Source organism: Vigna umbellata, chromosome 10, assembly GCF_029865625.1.
Source record: "Vigna umbellata cultivar VRB3 chromosome 10, Vumbellata_1.0, whole genome shotgun sequence".
Lineage (NCBI taxonomy): Eukaryota > Viridiplantae > Streptophyta > Magnoliopsida > Fabales > Fabaceae > Vigna > Vigna umbellata.
In genome coordinates this window covers 20,377,919-20,394,884 of record NC_142174.1, presented here as the reverse complement: position 1 = coordinate 20,394,884, position 16,966 = coordinate 20,377,919, and the positions used below count along the sequence as shown (strand labels likewise).

Sequence of the window (16,966 nt, the reverse complement as noted above, 5' to 3'; positions counted from 1 at the left end):
ATGCAATAAAAAAAATAGATAAAACAATAAAATTTCTGGGGAAACAAGAAGTTGAATCTGGCAGAGCCGGTTAGACAACTTCTCATCCTTCCAAAAATACAATATAAATAAGAAATAAAAGGTGTGGGGAAACAAGAAGTTGAATATGGCAGAGCCGGTTAGACAACTTCTCGTCCTTCCAAAAATACAATATAAAGATATAAGAAACAACCAAAGCTTTGGGGAAACAAGAAGTTGAATCTGGCAGAGCCGGTTAGACAACTTCTCGTCCTTCCAAAAATACAAAAGAAACAAATAAATGTTCTCATTCAAAATTCAAGACCATACAGCAACAAAATACTCCATATTCAAAATTTAGTACTAGAGAAAAGCAAAGTATAAGAGTGGCTTCCCTTACCTCTATTCCAGACTTAATTTCCTCCTCTGAAACCGTTCTCCGAAAACTTCCAGAATTTTCCTTCTACACCTAGAATTTCCTCCAACTCTCTTCTCTCACAAATTTTTCTAGAATTTTGGTGTAAATTTTCAGCCTCTCCCCCTTGGCTATTTATAGTAAAAAATTTACTATTCATTTTTACTATTCATTTTAACTATTCATTTTTTTATTCATTTTACTATTACAAAAATAATTTTTTATTTGCAAATTGGTGAATTCTGATCTCAAAGCTACGTGGAACACTTATCCTTTCCAAAAATAATTTTTTTTTACTATTCACTATTTACTTTTTTATTTTTTTTATTTTTTTTTCTTTTTATTTTTTTTATTTTTTTATCTAGTATCTGACTTACAAATATTTTCAAGGATCTTACACATTGCACCGTTGCATTCTTCTCTTTTGTTGCTGAAATTTTATATTTTCCTTTATTATAGCCTTCGTTGAGGTTTTTTTTGTCTTTATTATCGTTTATCTTCCTTTTGGTTTCTCGCTTATCTTTTCCTTTCATTCTTGTTTTTCTCTTCTTTTGCTAACCTTGTTTTCTTCTTGTTTTGGTGTCGTTACTACATTTCGAAGGTCATTATCATCTTTTCGTGTTGGGGCATCACAACATTGCAAGTTCATGTTGATTTTGATCTGTTGTGTTTGACACCACAACGTTGTTGTTGTGTTGGTTGTTGAATCACATTTGAGTGGTTATTCTTGATCTTTCTCGTTCTTGCTCTCACTCTTACTCTTGTTCTCGTTCTTGCTCGCGTTTGACTGAAACCTATTGTTTTAATTTTATTTTATTTTTTTAATCACTTTATGTTTTGGTTGTCTTACCAACAGAAGCTTATTCTTGAAGTATAAACTTCGATTAGGAACAAAAGCTTAAACTTCTCCTTTTTTACTTCGTGGATAAATTTTGGTTGTAGAATCAAAATATAATAAAGAAAAAATTGGTGTTCGATAACATTGATACTTACGAGCTTTGGTGTGGTTGTTTTAGAGAATACAATTAACTTTTCCTAGCTTCTACCTTTAGTTTATCCTTAAATTTATCTTGTTTTTGTATCCTTTATATGTTTTAGTTGTTTTTGTATAGGAAGCAACTATGATGGAGGAAAATAGACTAGACTTCAAGGAAGCATAATTGTATAAGAAAATATTGATTTTGAGGTAAATACCTGTGTCGAGCGCTATAGGAATCGCTCCCAACTCTATAAAATTAAAAAGAAAATTTAGCTACAGAGTATTAGAAGGCTAAATGGTGGCTTCACAGAGGTTGTTGTTTCACATTTTAATTGATGGCGCCTAGTGGTAATAAGATGACATTAGGTGGTAATGTCGCTGACATGGAAAAATTGGGTATTTGTACATGTCTTCTTGAGTCATTCTCTTCCTTCCATGATTTTTCTTCATCTAGAGCGACTAAGAGAGGTGCTCGAAGCTTGTTTGGGGTGTTGGGAAGCTCTCTCACTCCTCTTTGGGTCTCCAGTCTTAATTCATGGTGTTTTCCCCCTTTTGGGGCTGATGAGGGAGTTGATCTACGAATTAGAGGCATTGATGCAAAAGGGAGCCACAATTGGAGCATGGAGCAACTCTCAAGAACCTTGGGAGATGACTTGCATCTTCTCTATCTCTTCTATTTGGAAACCCTAAGTTCTCCACCGTGGAGAATTACTCTATTTGTTGAGATTAGATGTAATAAATTGATTTCTTGTGTATTTGTGATGTTAATACATATGTTTTTCCATTTTAATGTTAGTATTTGATTTCCATGCTTAATGTTTGCTTTGTTTTGGTCACTCATGCATGATTTATGATTCTTGAGGTGTTGGAAAATGTATTTTGAACCTAAAACTAAAATTGAATTCTTAATAAAGGGGATAAAACATGATTCAAAGAATTGTTTGTTGAGGACTCTTGAACTTAAGACTCTTGAACTTAATGCACTTAAGACTCTTGAACTTAATGCATTGCTTGTTGAGGATTTAATGAATTGAAACTTGATAAGTTATCATATGCTCAAAGTCTTTAAGAATATGATTTGAGTATTATTGTAAGTTGATTTTAACTTGAATATGAAATTGAGATGTTTGTGAATGCATGAAAATGAAGTCAATGAAATCTAATATTGACAATTGCATATACTCAATGTTAAATTTCTATTACACAACAATTGTTTGATAAAAATACAAAAGATGGTTTCTTTGTGTTTTTGTGAGTGTTGTTTATTTGAGTTATGAATTGTGAATGTTGTCATGCTTGCACGAGTCCCTTATGGAGATAACAATATTTATTACTTGCTACGTGTGATTGGTGTAGTTGTCGTTTTCATTTTAACAATGCTAAAGTCCTTCACTATGTTATTGATGAGGTGTGCTTGTAGAAGACACTCTTGACACTCAGGGGTGCGTGTTATAGTGAAAATAATAAATGTTGTAATAATGAATATATAATTAATTACCTCATAAACAATGTTATTTATATTAGGTTTATAGACCCTTATGTGCGCATGGACAAAATAATTACCTAATTAATTTGTATAATTATCTTAATAATATGTCTTAACTATTAACATTTTTTCTTGTTGTAGCGTGATGAGACTAATAATCTTGGTCATCACAAGATGGGATGATATCAAGTATGTATTCATGGACGTCTGAGATGATACAAAAATATGATGTGGTCGAGATACTCTTGATCACACGTGAAACAACAATTTTAATAATATAAGTCGAAACGATATTGAATGAGTTAAATACATTTTCTGATGTGTTGCTCGATGTCAAACACATACAATACAAAATGTTTTTAAATTTATTTTGAATTTAAGTTATTTAGAATATAGAATTTTAATTTTAAATTTAGCAATTGGAAATACAAAAGAATGTAACCTTTTTTATAACTATTATTGAAATTTATATTAATATTATATTTTAAGTTTCTATTTTTATAACACTAGCCGTTTAGGCTAATTTAAGAATATTTTTTGTTCACACTTATTCAATTAATTACTTTTTTTTTTCTCTAGAACTATGTTTTTCACATTTTCAAAAACACAATTTTTTTTTTACTTTCATATCTTCGTAATGATAAAGGAAAACTAGTCCAACTATATCTAGATTATTAAGAATAAAGATTATTTAATATGTACATAGTTTATTACAAATCATGATTTTTTTTATTGATATTAACTATTCAAATATGATTTAATGAGGATCTATAATTATGATTTTTATTACAAGAAGACACTCTTGTATTTAAATAAAAACGCACATCCAGCTGTTATTGTATAACCGTTAAACAATTGAGGCTTCTTATCTATAGTGAGCTCTACAAATACACTTACTTTTCTTAAGAGAGGTGTTGGAGTCTTATTGTAATGAAAGTGTTAAAATGTTTTTGAAGGAAAAATGATAAAATATTTCATCTCTAGTTTCGACCAAGATTTGTGCAAGACAAAAAATAAATATCATGCTAATCCACCAAATATTTATACATTGAAGCCTCTTATTTAACAACCAAGCACAAATTAAGTAGTAATTTTTTAATTTTTAATTTTTATTTAATTAAATTTTAAATACTTTGTAAATTTAGATATTTCAAAGTCTATTAAAAAACCCATTCTATAGAATACTCAAAATATTTAGTTTATTCATCTAAATGTAGTTATTATTTTTATCATTTTGTCTATCAATTAGAATTTTTTCTTTTTAATGTATTTTAATTTTTCGATCAATTTGTTTATTTTCTCTCTGCAAAAGTTAGAAAATAGCAAGTTGAAAAATATTGGAAAGAAGAAAAACAAGTTGATTGCTGTAATAAAATTATTTGACAAAAATAACAACCATGTTTTCTCATTCACATTAAAATTAAATAGTTAAACAAGCAAATGTTTCATATATATGACTCACTCAAGTGAGTTTATCATTTGATACTCTTGTTTAACTAAACCAAGGTCATGAGTTTTAATGTTAAATGCATTAAACTTTTACTATATCCATGGAGTTAAAGTATGAAATGCTAATAAGAAAGGTGTTAGTTTCTAATAGAATTTGCTTAGTGAATATTTTTTTAAAGGTAAAAATAAATAATTTTTACTAAATATTGTTTGTTATATGAAATTATGTGTAGTCTTTATATGTGTATGTGTTTGTGACAAAGGAAAACAATAACACAACAACAAAAAATATTAAAGTATGTAACATAAATAATTCTCCCAAACTTGGAGAGTCTAAAATAACAATAACAACATAAAATAGAAACAATACTTACAAAAGAGAATACCAATATTTTTAAAGTAAAAAAATCTTTCCAATGTAAGAAGTAAAAACTTAGGGGTACAAATCAAATATCAGTACAAGAGACTCAAATTAAAAGCATAAACACATATTTACAGTTACCCAATACATCAAAACAATAATGCTCTAATATGAAAAACAAAGAAATACAAACATAAAATAAAACAATAGTACAAAACAAATTTCTCTAACCACAAACCTTAAAGTCTTCTTGACATAGGATCAGAAAATCATATCCTTATCATGATGAACGAAAATAGTGGTAAGGATACTTGTGGTTTAAAATGTTTTCGTTCGAGGGAAAAGTACTAATGTGAAAGAATTCACACTTAAGGGTAAGATTGTTAGAAATCCAAACATAAATCTTAATCTCACATTGAATAGATACGGGAAAAATTGAACACCATAAAAAGATTCGTAAATTCGTAAGATCTTGATTGGAAGTAGTGTTAATTCTTTGTGTATAGTGAATTCATGTCTTATTTGTATTGTGTTTTCCTAATAAATTCTCTTACAAGTTTGATGAAGTGATTATGAATTAAGTTAAATTATGAATTTTAGTGTTGAAATGAAATGTAATAGAGTTGTGGTATTGTATAATTTTTCTGGATGACTTACACTCATGCTTGTTGCTTGTTGTGTAGTAACTTATTATGAATTAATTGTGTATATTAACTAGGTTAGAGCCATATATTAAAAGAGATAAAACATTGTAAGTTTTCTCTAAGATTTACAGTATAGAGAGTATATCTTAGGTTGATTATCACATAACACATATTCATTTAATTTTTAATATTCTTTCGCTAAGAGTTAATTTAAAGGTCTAAAGATTCAAAATAAATTGAAAATTTAAACCAAAATGTCAAACAAGAAGATAAAAGATCAATTAACATATTCAATAATTAATAAAATAATCTTATCACAGTTTTTCAAGAATCAAATATAAAAAACTAATTCATTCAATTAATCCATTAAATTAGTCATATAAGTTAAATCAAAATATCATTAATTTAATTTGCATTTAATTATTAAATTGATGAGTGTCAAATTGTCCAAATACTTAATTTACGTAATAGTAACTCTTATCAACTTTGAAATTTATAATATTTTAATTTCTAATGTATATAATTAATTATTCAAATAACTAAATTATTTGTGCATTGAATATTAAATGATTGAGATATTTAAAAATAATAATTGGTGAGAAAGTTATATTATAACCAGTTTTTTTTATCTTATAAATTTATTTACTTTTATTTCTTAAAAATGAGAAATTATCATAACTATTTAAAATTGTTATAATAACAAACTTTTAAACTTTTAAGATGCTTAAACCAAATTCTATTATTTTATACTAAAATTAATACCAAGGACTAGAAGTATATTTTAAATTTAAAAGAATGAAAATCAAAGAAAATTATGGTATAGGAACTAAACCTAATATCAAACATTTTATAAGAATTGAAAATATTAATTTTTGTTTCTATAAAAATTAAAAAAAACGAAAACGTTTATAATAAAAATTTATTAATTGTATACTATAATTAAAAATATATTTAATAAAATTAAATTACATAATTAAATTAAATAATAATAATATACATAAATATACTACTAATTTGTTATTATCAGTTACCAGTTTTTTTATTCTTATCTATACATACATTGGTGTGCATCCAATCATATAATTTTATATAACTTTCAATTTATATAAATATTTTAAGATAAAATTAATCCATATCATCACCTATAAGTCTATTTTATAATATGTGTAAAAATAAAACAGAATTATTTATCATGATATAATATTTATAAAGCAAACTTATTAATATAACTTACACAAAATACAATAATGATCACTTTCAAATACAACTTATTCTCTCAAATTATCTATGTATATAACTATTACACTTAAAACTTTTTTTCAATCCTCCACTGAAACTTAGCCTTACCATATTTTCACCAGAGAAATCAGATACCAATAACAGTTCAAAAGAACGAAACAGATTCAAAAACTTGTAATGTGTTTAAGATTTGTGATCATTACTTAACATGAAGATACATATTAAGATCTTTAATTAAGATAACTAATCCTGAAAATGGAATTTTGGTGAGTTAATTAACTCATATGTGATCACGTGATGTTGTTGTGTTTTCTGAAAAGAGTAGCCAGAAGGTTCATCTCCTTGGAAGCAATGAATATTAGAAGGCCAATGAGACAACATAGTGAATCGGGAAACCCTGCGATTAGCGACAAAATCGGTGGAATAAGGGGTCAAATTTCTTTGTACACATTTAAAAGTTGTCGTTAGGGTTGTTTCTGATTTGGCACACTGCTTACTAGTTATTTGTGTTCGCTGCATGCATAGCAACGTTATCAGACTGAATGAGACCCCTCTTTCTTGCCTGTCACGGGCACCCTATCATTTCTTCTGAACTATTTTGGATACAACGTTCTCATTAATTATATTTTATGTTTATTTTTTCAAATAATTAATTCACATTACAGGTTTATAAACACTGTTGTTTTTCTATGTTATATTTCTTCATGTGATACCATGATGTGTTTATGTACCAAACACAAAAGAGGGTTGCTGTTGTAACTGTCTAACCCTAATAACTTTTCGATGTCAGTCGTCTTAAGAAATGGGATAGTTACGCCAATCACGGTGCTTCGGTTACCACTTTCTTTATCTTGAAATTCTAAATTTCATAACTCTCTGTGTTGAATTTCACTTCTTATTTATTTTATTTTATTTATTTCAATACATCTTTATTAACTTTAATTATGATGAAATTTTCATTTCAATCATATACTAAGATAAAATATCAATTGGATTCTTTTTATTGAAACAATTTGAAAATATTGACCACTTTGTTAGATAGGAGTTCTTTATTTCGATGACAATTTCATTCATATGATAAGAAATTCCTTTTAATCTTTTTAGTGCATAGAAAAAAATTATTTGAGTCAATATAATCATAAAATGAGAAATAAACATAAATCTTTAATCTAGTATACTGAAAAAAATCATAATAAAATAAAAAACATTATTCTAAGATAAACATGTATCATCAAATAATATATCACATAATCATAATAAAAGTTTTGACGTTACATGTTACTACTACTTGAATGAGATTAATTATATCATTGAATAATAATATTAAGTATCATTTAATGTTATCTCATTCGTATATATGTTTGAATTATTAAACTCGAATAGATATGAGTATAAGTATTAGTTTTAATTATTCCAAGATCAGATAATTTAAGTAACACAAATTTACGTAAATTATTACACAAATATATAAGTTTATGTATTTATATTTGTATATAAAAAACATAATTAAGTTTTAGTTTTTATAAATTTGTGTATTTTTAACTGAATTTTTATTAATTTATTTTTTATATGTTAAGTACTTAAAATTTTTATATTGTTTAGTTACTGTAGTTTAACTTTGTTAATTAGATGACGTGACTCTTTTTTTTTGTTATCTTACTTTTAATATTTATATTTTTAGAAATATAAAATTTTGTGATTAATAAAACAATATCGTTGGTAATATAAAAATTAAATAGAGGCTGTTAAAAGTATTTAAATTTAATAGAATTAAAATCAAGCCTATATAAAATAAGTTTGTTTCAATTTAAAAGTCCAATTCTTGGTTAGTCTTTTCACTATGTATTTTTTTTTATTTTAAAATTAAAATTATTCTTTTTATTTTTATTGCTATATAATATTTATTAAATGTTTGTCTTAAACTAAAAATCAAGTCTAACAATTATAAAAACTGGTATAACTAGTACTATTATTTTGAAGCAATGTCAACAATAAATAATTCAAAAATATGTTTTTTGTTTTTCTGTAAAATGAAATGTTATGAATCGATATTAATGATTTCAAAACTTAAACAATAAAAGTAATAAATACTTTATAGAAATGAAAACAAAAATTCACACATTTCATAAAGATTACACAACAAATTTAAAGAGATTAAAAAAATTACACAAACTGAAATTATAGCATACTTATTCTATAAAGTCAAAAATATTAATTAAACCCAAATTTTATAACATTTTTATTTTTTCTGATCATGCCCCACTAGGTCACACCCCACCGTTACCATAAATTTACCCAGTTTAATAATTTGAAAGAAGGCTAACAATGCGTTTTAATTATTTTTTAATATACTCTAATTATTAATTAAAATTTTCAAAACTAAGAAAAATGAGGGAGGTCCATTTGAAACTTAAAATTTTACTATTCTTTGACAATTTATTTTCAAATAAAATCATACATTATTATAAATTTTAACATCTCGATTATTTTTATTTTTTAAATATCATAAATAATTTATCATCACATAAAAATTATTAAAAATAAAATAAAATAATACAAAATATGAGAAACTATTTCAAATTTATGATAAAAATTACATCAATTATAAAAATATAAATAAATTATATTTATTTTAAAAAATTATAAACAAATATATAAAGACAAAACATTAAACTATTAAATTTTTCTGTCTGAATGAAACTTAAATTAGTTACATTACCAATGATTTCTCTTTAATTAGAAACATGAAAAATTTGAAGTTACTTTTCAAGAATTCATTTCAAAAAGAAACATATATAACTCGCATTTTAATAATTTCATGCTGCTACCTATCTCATTTAATCTTCACACCATTAAGTTCATTTCCATGATATCATTCATTATCAAACATATGTTACTGAATAAAAAGATCTGAATTAAAACAAAATATCAATTTTTTAAAAACATTGTGTAGTTTCTAAGCCTAAACAGAGACATGTATAGTATCATCTGCGAATTGGACAGCGTAAGCCGATTTATTGCCGCGAACGTAGCGATTCACGTCATTACGGCGAACTTTCCCGCCGCGAGGAAAAGGCGATATAAAAAAAATATCAAAGTAAAAAGATTAGTCCCTTTAATTAAATTTTCTTTTTTGTGCCTTTTCAATTCTCTTATCTTATGCATACGATCATTGAGACATAGATAGAGACAATCACAAAACCACGACAACAGAGAATGATAGGAAAGAAGACTAACATTCTACCTTTGTAAGGTAACATTACATTCTTAGCAAAATCACACAGAAAAAAAAAAGAAAAACATGCCACTCTGTTTAGAGAAAATCCTTTCTCATTAGCACATGAAAGCCTCTCTTGCAAAGTGCTCTCTTACTCATCACAATCAAACAAAACCCAACTCTAAAACTTTAATTTTTTAAATAAAGTTTATTAATTGATGCTCAATAAAGTCAAACAACAGCAAAGAACCCAGCTTTTTTTATTTCCACCCTGCAATAAAGAATTGGAGTTACCAAGAATCAGTTATTCTTTCCCTTCTCATTCTTCTATTCAATTCTCTTCCTCTTGAACACCCCATCTCTTTTCTCTCTCGCTCTCTCTCTCTCTCTGGACTCTTTTGCTTTCTGCAATGGCAACCCTTGCAGACATTGGTGTCTCAGCTACCATCAACATTCTCTCGGCCTTTGCTTTCTTGCTGGCTTTTGCTCTGCTGAGAATTCAACCCATCAATGATAGGGTCTACTTTCCCAAGTGGTATCTCAGTGGAGGGAGAAGTAGTCCTAGGAGTTCTGGGAATTTTGTGGGCAAGTTTGTGAACCTCAATTTCAAGACTTACCTTACCTTCCTGAATTGGATGCCACAGGCTCTCAGAATGAGTGAGTCTGAGATTATTAGCCATGCTGGCCTTGACTCTGCTGCTTTCCTTAGAATCTACACTCTGGGGTACTCCTCTCTCCTTTTACACCATTCCCATCAGCTTTCACTTTTCCTTTAAATATTAACCACGTCTCTTTCGTCTCTACTGTTGACTCCATTGTTGTGTTGTTTGTTTTCAACAAGCACTTGCTGCTTTCAGCTCAACTCAATAAAATTACCATTTTTTTTCCTTATCCATCGTAGAAGATTGTATTTGTAAGCATACTCTGTATTTTTTTTTTAATTCAATGTGCCAAATTCTGTGAATTGTGTGATTGATGTGATGGATTATCGTGCGGCGACCATGCTTGCAATTTGTTCCTTTTTTTTATCATCTTAATGCAAAAGTTTTAAACTTTAGTCAAATCAAGACACTGACTACTTTTTTTACATTTATTTTTATCATTGGAAAAAAAGAGACTGAACTGACATGCTGTTGTGTTTCTGGGAATTGTAATTTTTTTTGCTGGGGAATTGTTGCGATGCATTGTTGCTGCGCGGCAACTATGTTTGGAAAATTGCTCTTCTTCGAAAAATGTTAAGCATTCGGTTGTTGATTGAATTTGTATTTCCATGCGTTTGATTATCAAATAGATTCTAGAGTTATGCCGTGTGGTTGTCAACTTTCTTTTTGGTTTTGCCAGCTTTTGTTAAATCTCTTCCGTGGAAGCTTCACCTTCTACGGTGTTGTCCAATTTTCTACGTTTTCCACTTGTCCTTGTGCTCCTCCCTCTGTTTCTGTTTTCTGTCAACTTTTATCTGTTGCATGTGAAAGATGCACCTTTTTTTCTGTCTATCGTATTTATGAATGTAATCTTTTGATGTGAACTTTGGAGGCATGACTTTCAGATCGTGAAAAGAGAGATAAGCGTCTCCTTTTCAACTTCTTGTTAATGTCGAAATTACTGTACTGGGTTACTAGTAATCTGACTAATTTTTATCTCTTTCTTTTCAGCTTGAAGATTTTTGTTCCAATCACAATTGTGGCGCTCCTCATTCTTATACCAGTCAACGTATCAAGTGGAACGTTATTTTTCCTGAAGAAGGAATTGGTAGTGAGTGATATTGATAAACTCTCAATATCAAATGTTCCTACTGAATCTATAAGGTATGTTTCCTTAAACTCCCCCAAAAAATTAAACAAATAATTCAGAACTTTCTTTATGAAGTAATGCTTCGCTTGAGGTCCAAGTTTTGTGTTTTCTTCTCTTGACTTTAACTACTCGCATCACCCAAGGATTAAAGTTTTATTGAGAAAAATATAATTGTGGCATATATCTTATATTGTCTCAGGATACATGGTGTGACAGCAAACCAGAAGACTGAGTTTAACTGTTTGTGAAAATCATTTCAATAATTCTTCTAAGGAAATTTTTACATATATCTTCAAGAAATCATGAGATATCAATCAGGCATGGTGTACTACTATTTATCGTCTCAAGTAATTTGTAATGCTGAACTATTATGATCCATGTTTTAAAACAGATTTCAGACGTATCTAGCTACAGTTTAATTTTCTTTCATCAAAGAGTTCATTTTTTTAATCATATGCCAGTGAAACAAAATAGATATAAATTTTTGCAATGTCTGGTTAACTAGTGTCATGACAACTAACCCATAAAGGTTCCATTGAAAAGGAATCGTATTCAATTCCTGATATCTAATATCCTCTATTTAAATATTTTCTTTTCATCTCCCTGTCTCTCTTGTTTTGGTTAAATCTTGTATTGTTTATTTTTATGTGTATTGCAACCTACATTACATTGTCACGATAGTAATTTTGTGTTATCAATTAGCTAACGGCTGGAATTATAAATTTCAGATTTTTTGTTCACATAGCATTGGAATACCTGTTCACATTATGGATTTGTTTTCTGCTGTACAAAGAATATGATTATGTCGCAACAATGAGATTGCATTTCATGGCATCACAACGCAGGCGTGTGGAGCAATTCACAGTAAGTTAAAAATCTTAATTCATTTTTCATCGGGTGGAATAAAATTGAGATTGTTTGTTATTGTTAGAAAGCATTTCTTAGAGCTCTTCAGTCCTCACCATTTTTCAATTGCAGTGAAGTGTCTGATCCTTTTTTATTTTTTTTTTATGTATTATGGTAAGGCTTGGATTGTTCATTTCATCAGTTTATCTTTTACTAGTTAGCAAAGAATTCATTGGGCCCATTCTCACATTATGAATGCTGCTTAAAATGCTCCAAGTATCCTTAGACAGTTTGTAAATAGAATTACTTGCATTTCCCGAGTTTTTCATTAGGCTTGTGAGAATAAGATCATGGAGAAGATGCAACTCTGGCTGTGCTTCTTTGTCATTCTTTTCAAGGAGCTAATTTTCAGTTTCTAGCTTTGAATCCATTCTTGGTACTTGAAAAATGTGGCTTGTATGGGGTTGATGCTTACACTGAATTCTTAATAGCCAAGATGCTATGGTTTTAGAATAGAATACTTTTCAGCTTGTATTGTCACACCTATGAATGCTTATCTCCTCTAGTTTTCTTTAACCATCTTTTCAAATCTTCATGGTTTGCATTCTTCTTACAGGTAGTTGTCAGGAATATCCCTCACATGCCTGGTCACGCAGTATCAGATTCTGTGGAGGGCTTCTTTAAAACAAACCACCCAGATCATTATATTGGACACCAGGTAATCATTTTAATTACATTCTTAATTGGCGAAGTTTATTAAAGATAAACTGATAAGGGAATTTATACATGTTAATGTTGATTTATTTTAACTCAGCAGAATATATTTCTTTACATTAAATGATTCATATTGTTATGCACTCATTTTATTCAGGCTGTCTACAATGCAAACAAATTCGCTAAACTTGCAAAAAGAAGAGAAAGACTCCAAAATTGGTTGGACTATTACCAGCTTAAGTCTGAGAGACATCCTGGCAAGAGGTCCACTGTCAAGGTATGTAATTGCTAAGAATGTAAGTGGTACAATGTGACAAATAATGTGTTTGGTTGGAACCTGAATCTGACATTGTTATTTTTCCCTTTAGACTGGACTTTTTGGTCTTTGGGGTCGAAAACTTGATGCTGTTGAGTACTACAAACATGCAATTAAGGAACTTGATAACGTGGTAAGTTGGGTTTGTTTCTCTTTTCTGTGGCATATTACCTTTATCAGGTTTTTCCTTTTTTGATTTTGAACTATGTACATGGTAATTTTCTGTGTCCTTAAGCTAATACACATGCATTCACTATTGAAATTGAGATACTTTAATATAGCTATACTGCATACCATATGCAGATGACATTGGAACGCCAGAAAATTATAAAAGATCCCAAAGCTATTTTACCAGTTGCTTTTCTTTCATTCAATTCCCGTTGGGGAGCATCAGTTTGTGCACAAACCCAACAAAGCAAGAATCCAACTCTTTGGCTAACTGATTGGGCTCCAGAGCCACGTGATGTATACTGGCGGAACTTGGCCATACCATTTGTTTCTTTAAGCATCAGGAGGCTTGTAATATCATTGTCTGTGTTTGCCTTGGTATTCTTCTACATGATTCCCATTGCTTTTGTGCAATCCCTTGCCAATTTGGACGGTCTTGAAAAAGTTGCTCCTTTCCTCAGACCAGTTATAGAATTGTAAGTGAACTTAAGTTTCTTTTTGAATGTAAATAGAGAAGGTAATTAATCTAGAAGTTGATATACATTGTTATAGAATTTCTTCATTAACTGTTTTGGCTTCTTTGGTAGAATATATAATGCTCAATCTTGATTTGTTAGTTTAGGTTTTTGGAATTAATCAGGACTGGAGTAATAAAGGATGCAAATGTCTGGAAGGCATTAGAATTGACTATTTTACCTTAGCGCAAAGCACATATTCGTTATCTTCTATTTTAGAAATCACTAAAGAGATTGATTTATCTTATTTGGTTTTGTAAATTCAACTATCTTTTTTATACACTATTTTCTTCATTTATTCTGTTTCGATGAATTTTCAGTAGTAAAATTAAAATATATGGTAAACTGTATACTTTACTGGCTCAAATGTCTTGTTGTTAGCTTAACAGAGATTTTTTGGCTTTTGACAGCAATTTCATCAAGTCCTTTCTTCAAGGTTTTCTTCCTGGTTTGGCTCTTAAAGTATTTCTGTACATTCTACCAACGGTTCTGATGATCATGTCAAAAATTGAGGGATATATTGCACTGTCAACACTTGAGCGGAAGACAGCTGCAAAATATTATTACTTTATGCTGGTGAATGTTTTCTTGGGAAGCATAGTCACTGGGACTGCATTTCAACAACTGCATGCTTTCCTGCACCAGTCACCTACACAGTATGTCTTTAATTGAGCAGTTTTGAGTTAAAGCAACGTCTGACTGGCTATATATTGTGTTAGATCTGTTATAATCTTGCAGCAACGTTCCAGTTTCATATATTTAATGCAATAAATACAATAACTTTTTGTAACATTATTAAATCTTACACTGTCTGATAAATCTTGTTATTGTCTATAGGATTCCTAGAACAATTGGAGTTTCCATTCCAATGAAGGCTACTTTCTTTATAACATACATAATGGTTGATGGCTGGGCTGGAATTGCTGGTGAGATTCTAAGATTAAAGCCATTGGTTATATACCATCTCAAGAACATGTTCATAGTTAAAACAGAAAGAGATAGAGGAAAGGCCATGAACCCTGGGAGTGTGGACTTTCCAGAGACTATTCCAAGTCTTCAACTATACTTCCTTCTTGGAATTGTGTACGCTGTGGTGACACCAATCCTTCTTCCCTTCATACTAGTCTTCTTTGCCTTTGCATATTTGGTTTATCGTCATCAGGTCAGTGTCTCTGCTAGTGTGATCTTAAAACATGCCTTGTTTTGCTAATTGGACTTACAGTAGCTTGAAGATTTCTTAGAACCATAGCATAATTTCTAGAACAAGCATGTTTCATGTAATCTGTACGAGGGCATATTGCTCATGAGCTTGTAACATTTTTGTGTGTCAATTCAATGAAACAGGATGTGGTGATGTGTAATCTAAATATAACTTCACATGATGTTTAACTATGCAGATAATCAATGTCTACAACCAACAGTATGAAAGTGCTGCTGCATTTTGGCCACTAGTTCACAGCCGCATCATTGCAAGCATGCTAATATCCCAGTTTCTTCTGTTGGGATTGCTTAGCACCAAAAAGGCAGCTAAATCCACACCTTTGCTTGTTATATTACCAATATTGACATTTGCATTCCACAAGTATTGCCAGAGACGTTTTGAGCCAGCATTTCGGAAGTACCCTATTGAGGTAAGATATGCACCATGCAAAACCTTTGGAATAGTGTAGAATTCTCTACACTAAACTTCCTTTTGTTCTTCTCCGAAGTTGGCTACATGACACTTAAGATGGTTGCATGAAAACTGATTTCTCTTGATCTATTCAGGAAGCAATGTCAAAGGATATGTTGGAGAAGAGCACAGAACCTGACTTGAACATAAAGGCTTATTTGGCCGATGCTTACTTGCATCCAATCTTCAGGTCATTTGAGGTTGAAGAAGAGGAATTGATTGAAGTCAGAGTAGATAAACATCAAACCAATGTTGCTGCTGCTAGTTCTCCATCGAGTGAGCCTAGTTCACCCTCCCCACCCCATCATCTGCATCAATCATTACCAGCCCATCATCTGCATCTACCATCACCACCCCATCATTTGCATGAACCATCCCCACCCGATCATTTGCATCTACAATCTCCACCATCCCATCATTTGCCTGAATCATCATCACCGCCCCATCATTTGCCTGAACCCTCCCTACCCCATCATTTGCCTGACCTAATCCCACCCAATCATCATTTACATGAACCCTCCCTAGCCTTTCCACCACCTCCATATAATGAGTATCCACCAGGTTATTACTACCAATACCATCCTCCATCTCCTCCTCATCATGTTTATCAGTACTAAGTTCAGCCCTGAACTCAACTCATGCATTGTTGGGAATAATCTAAGTGCGAATCAAAGTTGGTAAACCCAGCATGCATGCCAATGAACCAGGTTGCTTGAGACTTGCCGAAAGTTTAGTATTTCAGTGGACTTAGATCTGTTTTGGTTTCTTAGCTATCCATTTCAAGTGTAAATGATTTTTCTCCTTACATGTAAATGGTTTGGTTTCATCCAAATTTGGGCTAGCAGGATTTTACTTCTAGGGAGATTTCAATGTTATTCTGATAAATAAGTTATTGTATCACCTTGAATTTTGCATTTATGAAAGTTATCAATTTATGCTCTCTTTGGATTCAATTTAGTAAGTATTATAGTATGATGTTTTTAATAGAATGATCTCCATGACATCAAAGTAAGTGACAATATAGAAATAAATTTTGTTTTCTAATTTTTAGATTTTAGGTTCATACTTCACTAATTTTATCGAGTGAGAAGGGGATTTTATTAGATTTGAACTTGGAAGGGAATCAAAATAACCCACCATTTACTTTTTGGCAAGGA

The 16,966-nt window shown here is 30.0% G+C and overlaps 1 protein-coding gene across 1 annotated transcript; it reads left to right on the top strand.

Annotated features, from left to right (window-relative positions):
• The first annotated feature begins 9,996 nt into the window (after positions 1-9,996).
• LOC124822240 (early-responsive to dehydration stress protein (ERD4)) lies at positions 9,997-16,750 on the top strand. The gene is made up of 11 exons (XM_047294228.2): positions 9,997-10,511; positions 11,440-11,592; positions 12,307-12,442; positions 13,041-13,142; positions 13,296-13,415; positions 13,507-13,587; positions 13,758-14,098; positions 14,548-14,793; positions 14,975-15,299; positions 15,535-15,768; positions 15,905-16,750. Exons 1-11 carry the CDS (start codon positions 10,198-10,200, stop codon positions 16,424-16,426), a joined length of 2,574 nt encoding a protein of 857 aa, XP_047150184.2. The 5' UTR covers positions 9,997-10,197; the 3' UTR covers positions 16,427-16,750.
• Positions 16,751-16,966: the final 216 nt, after the last annotated feature.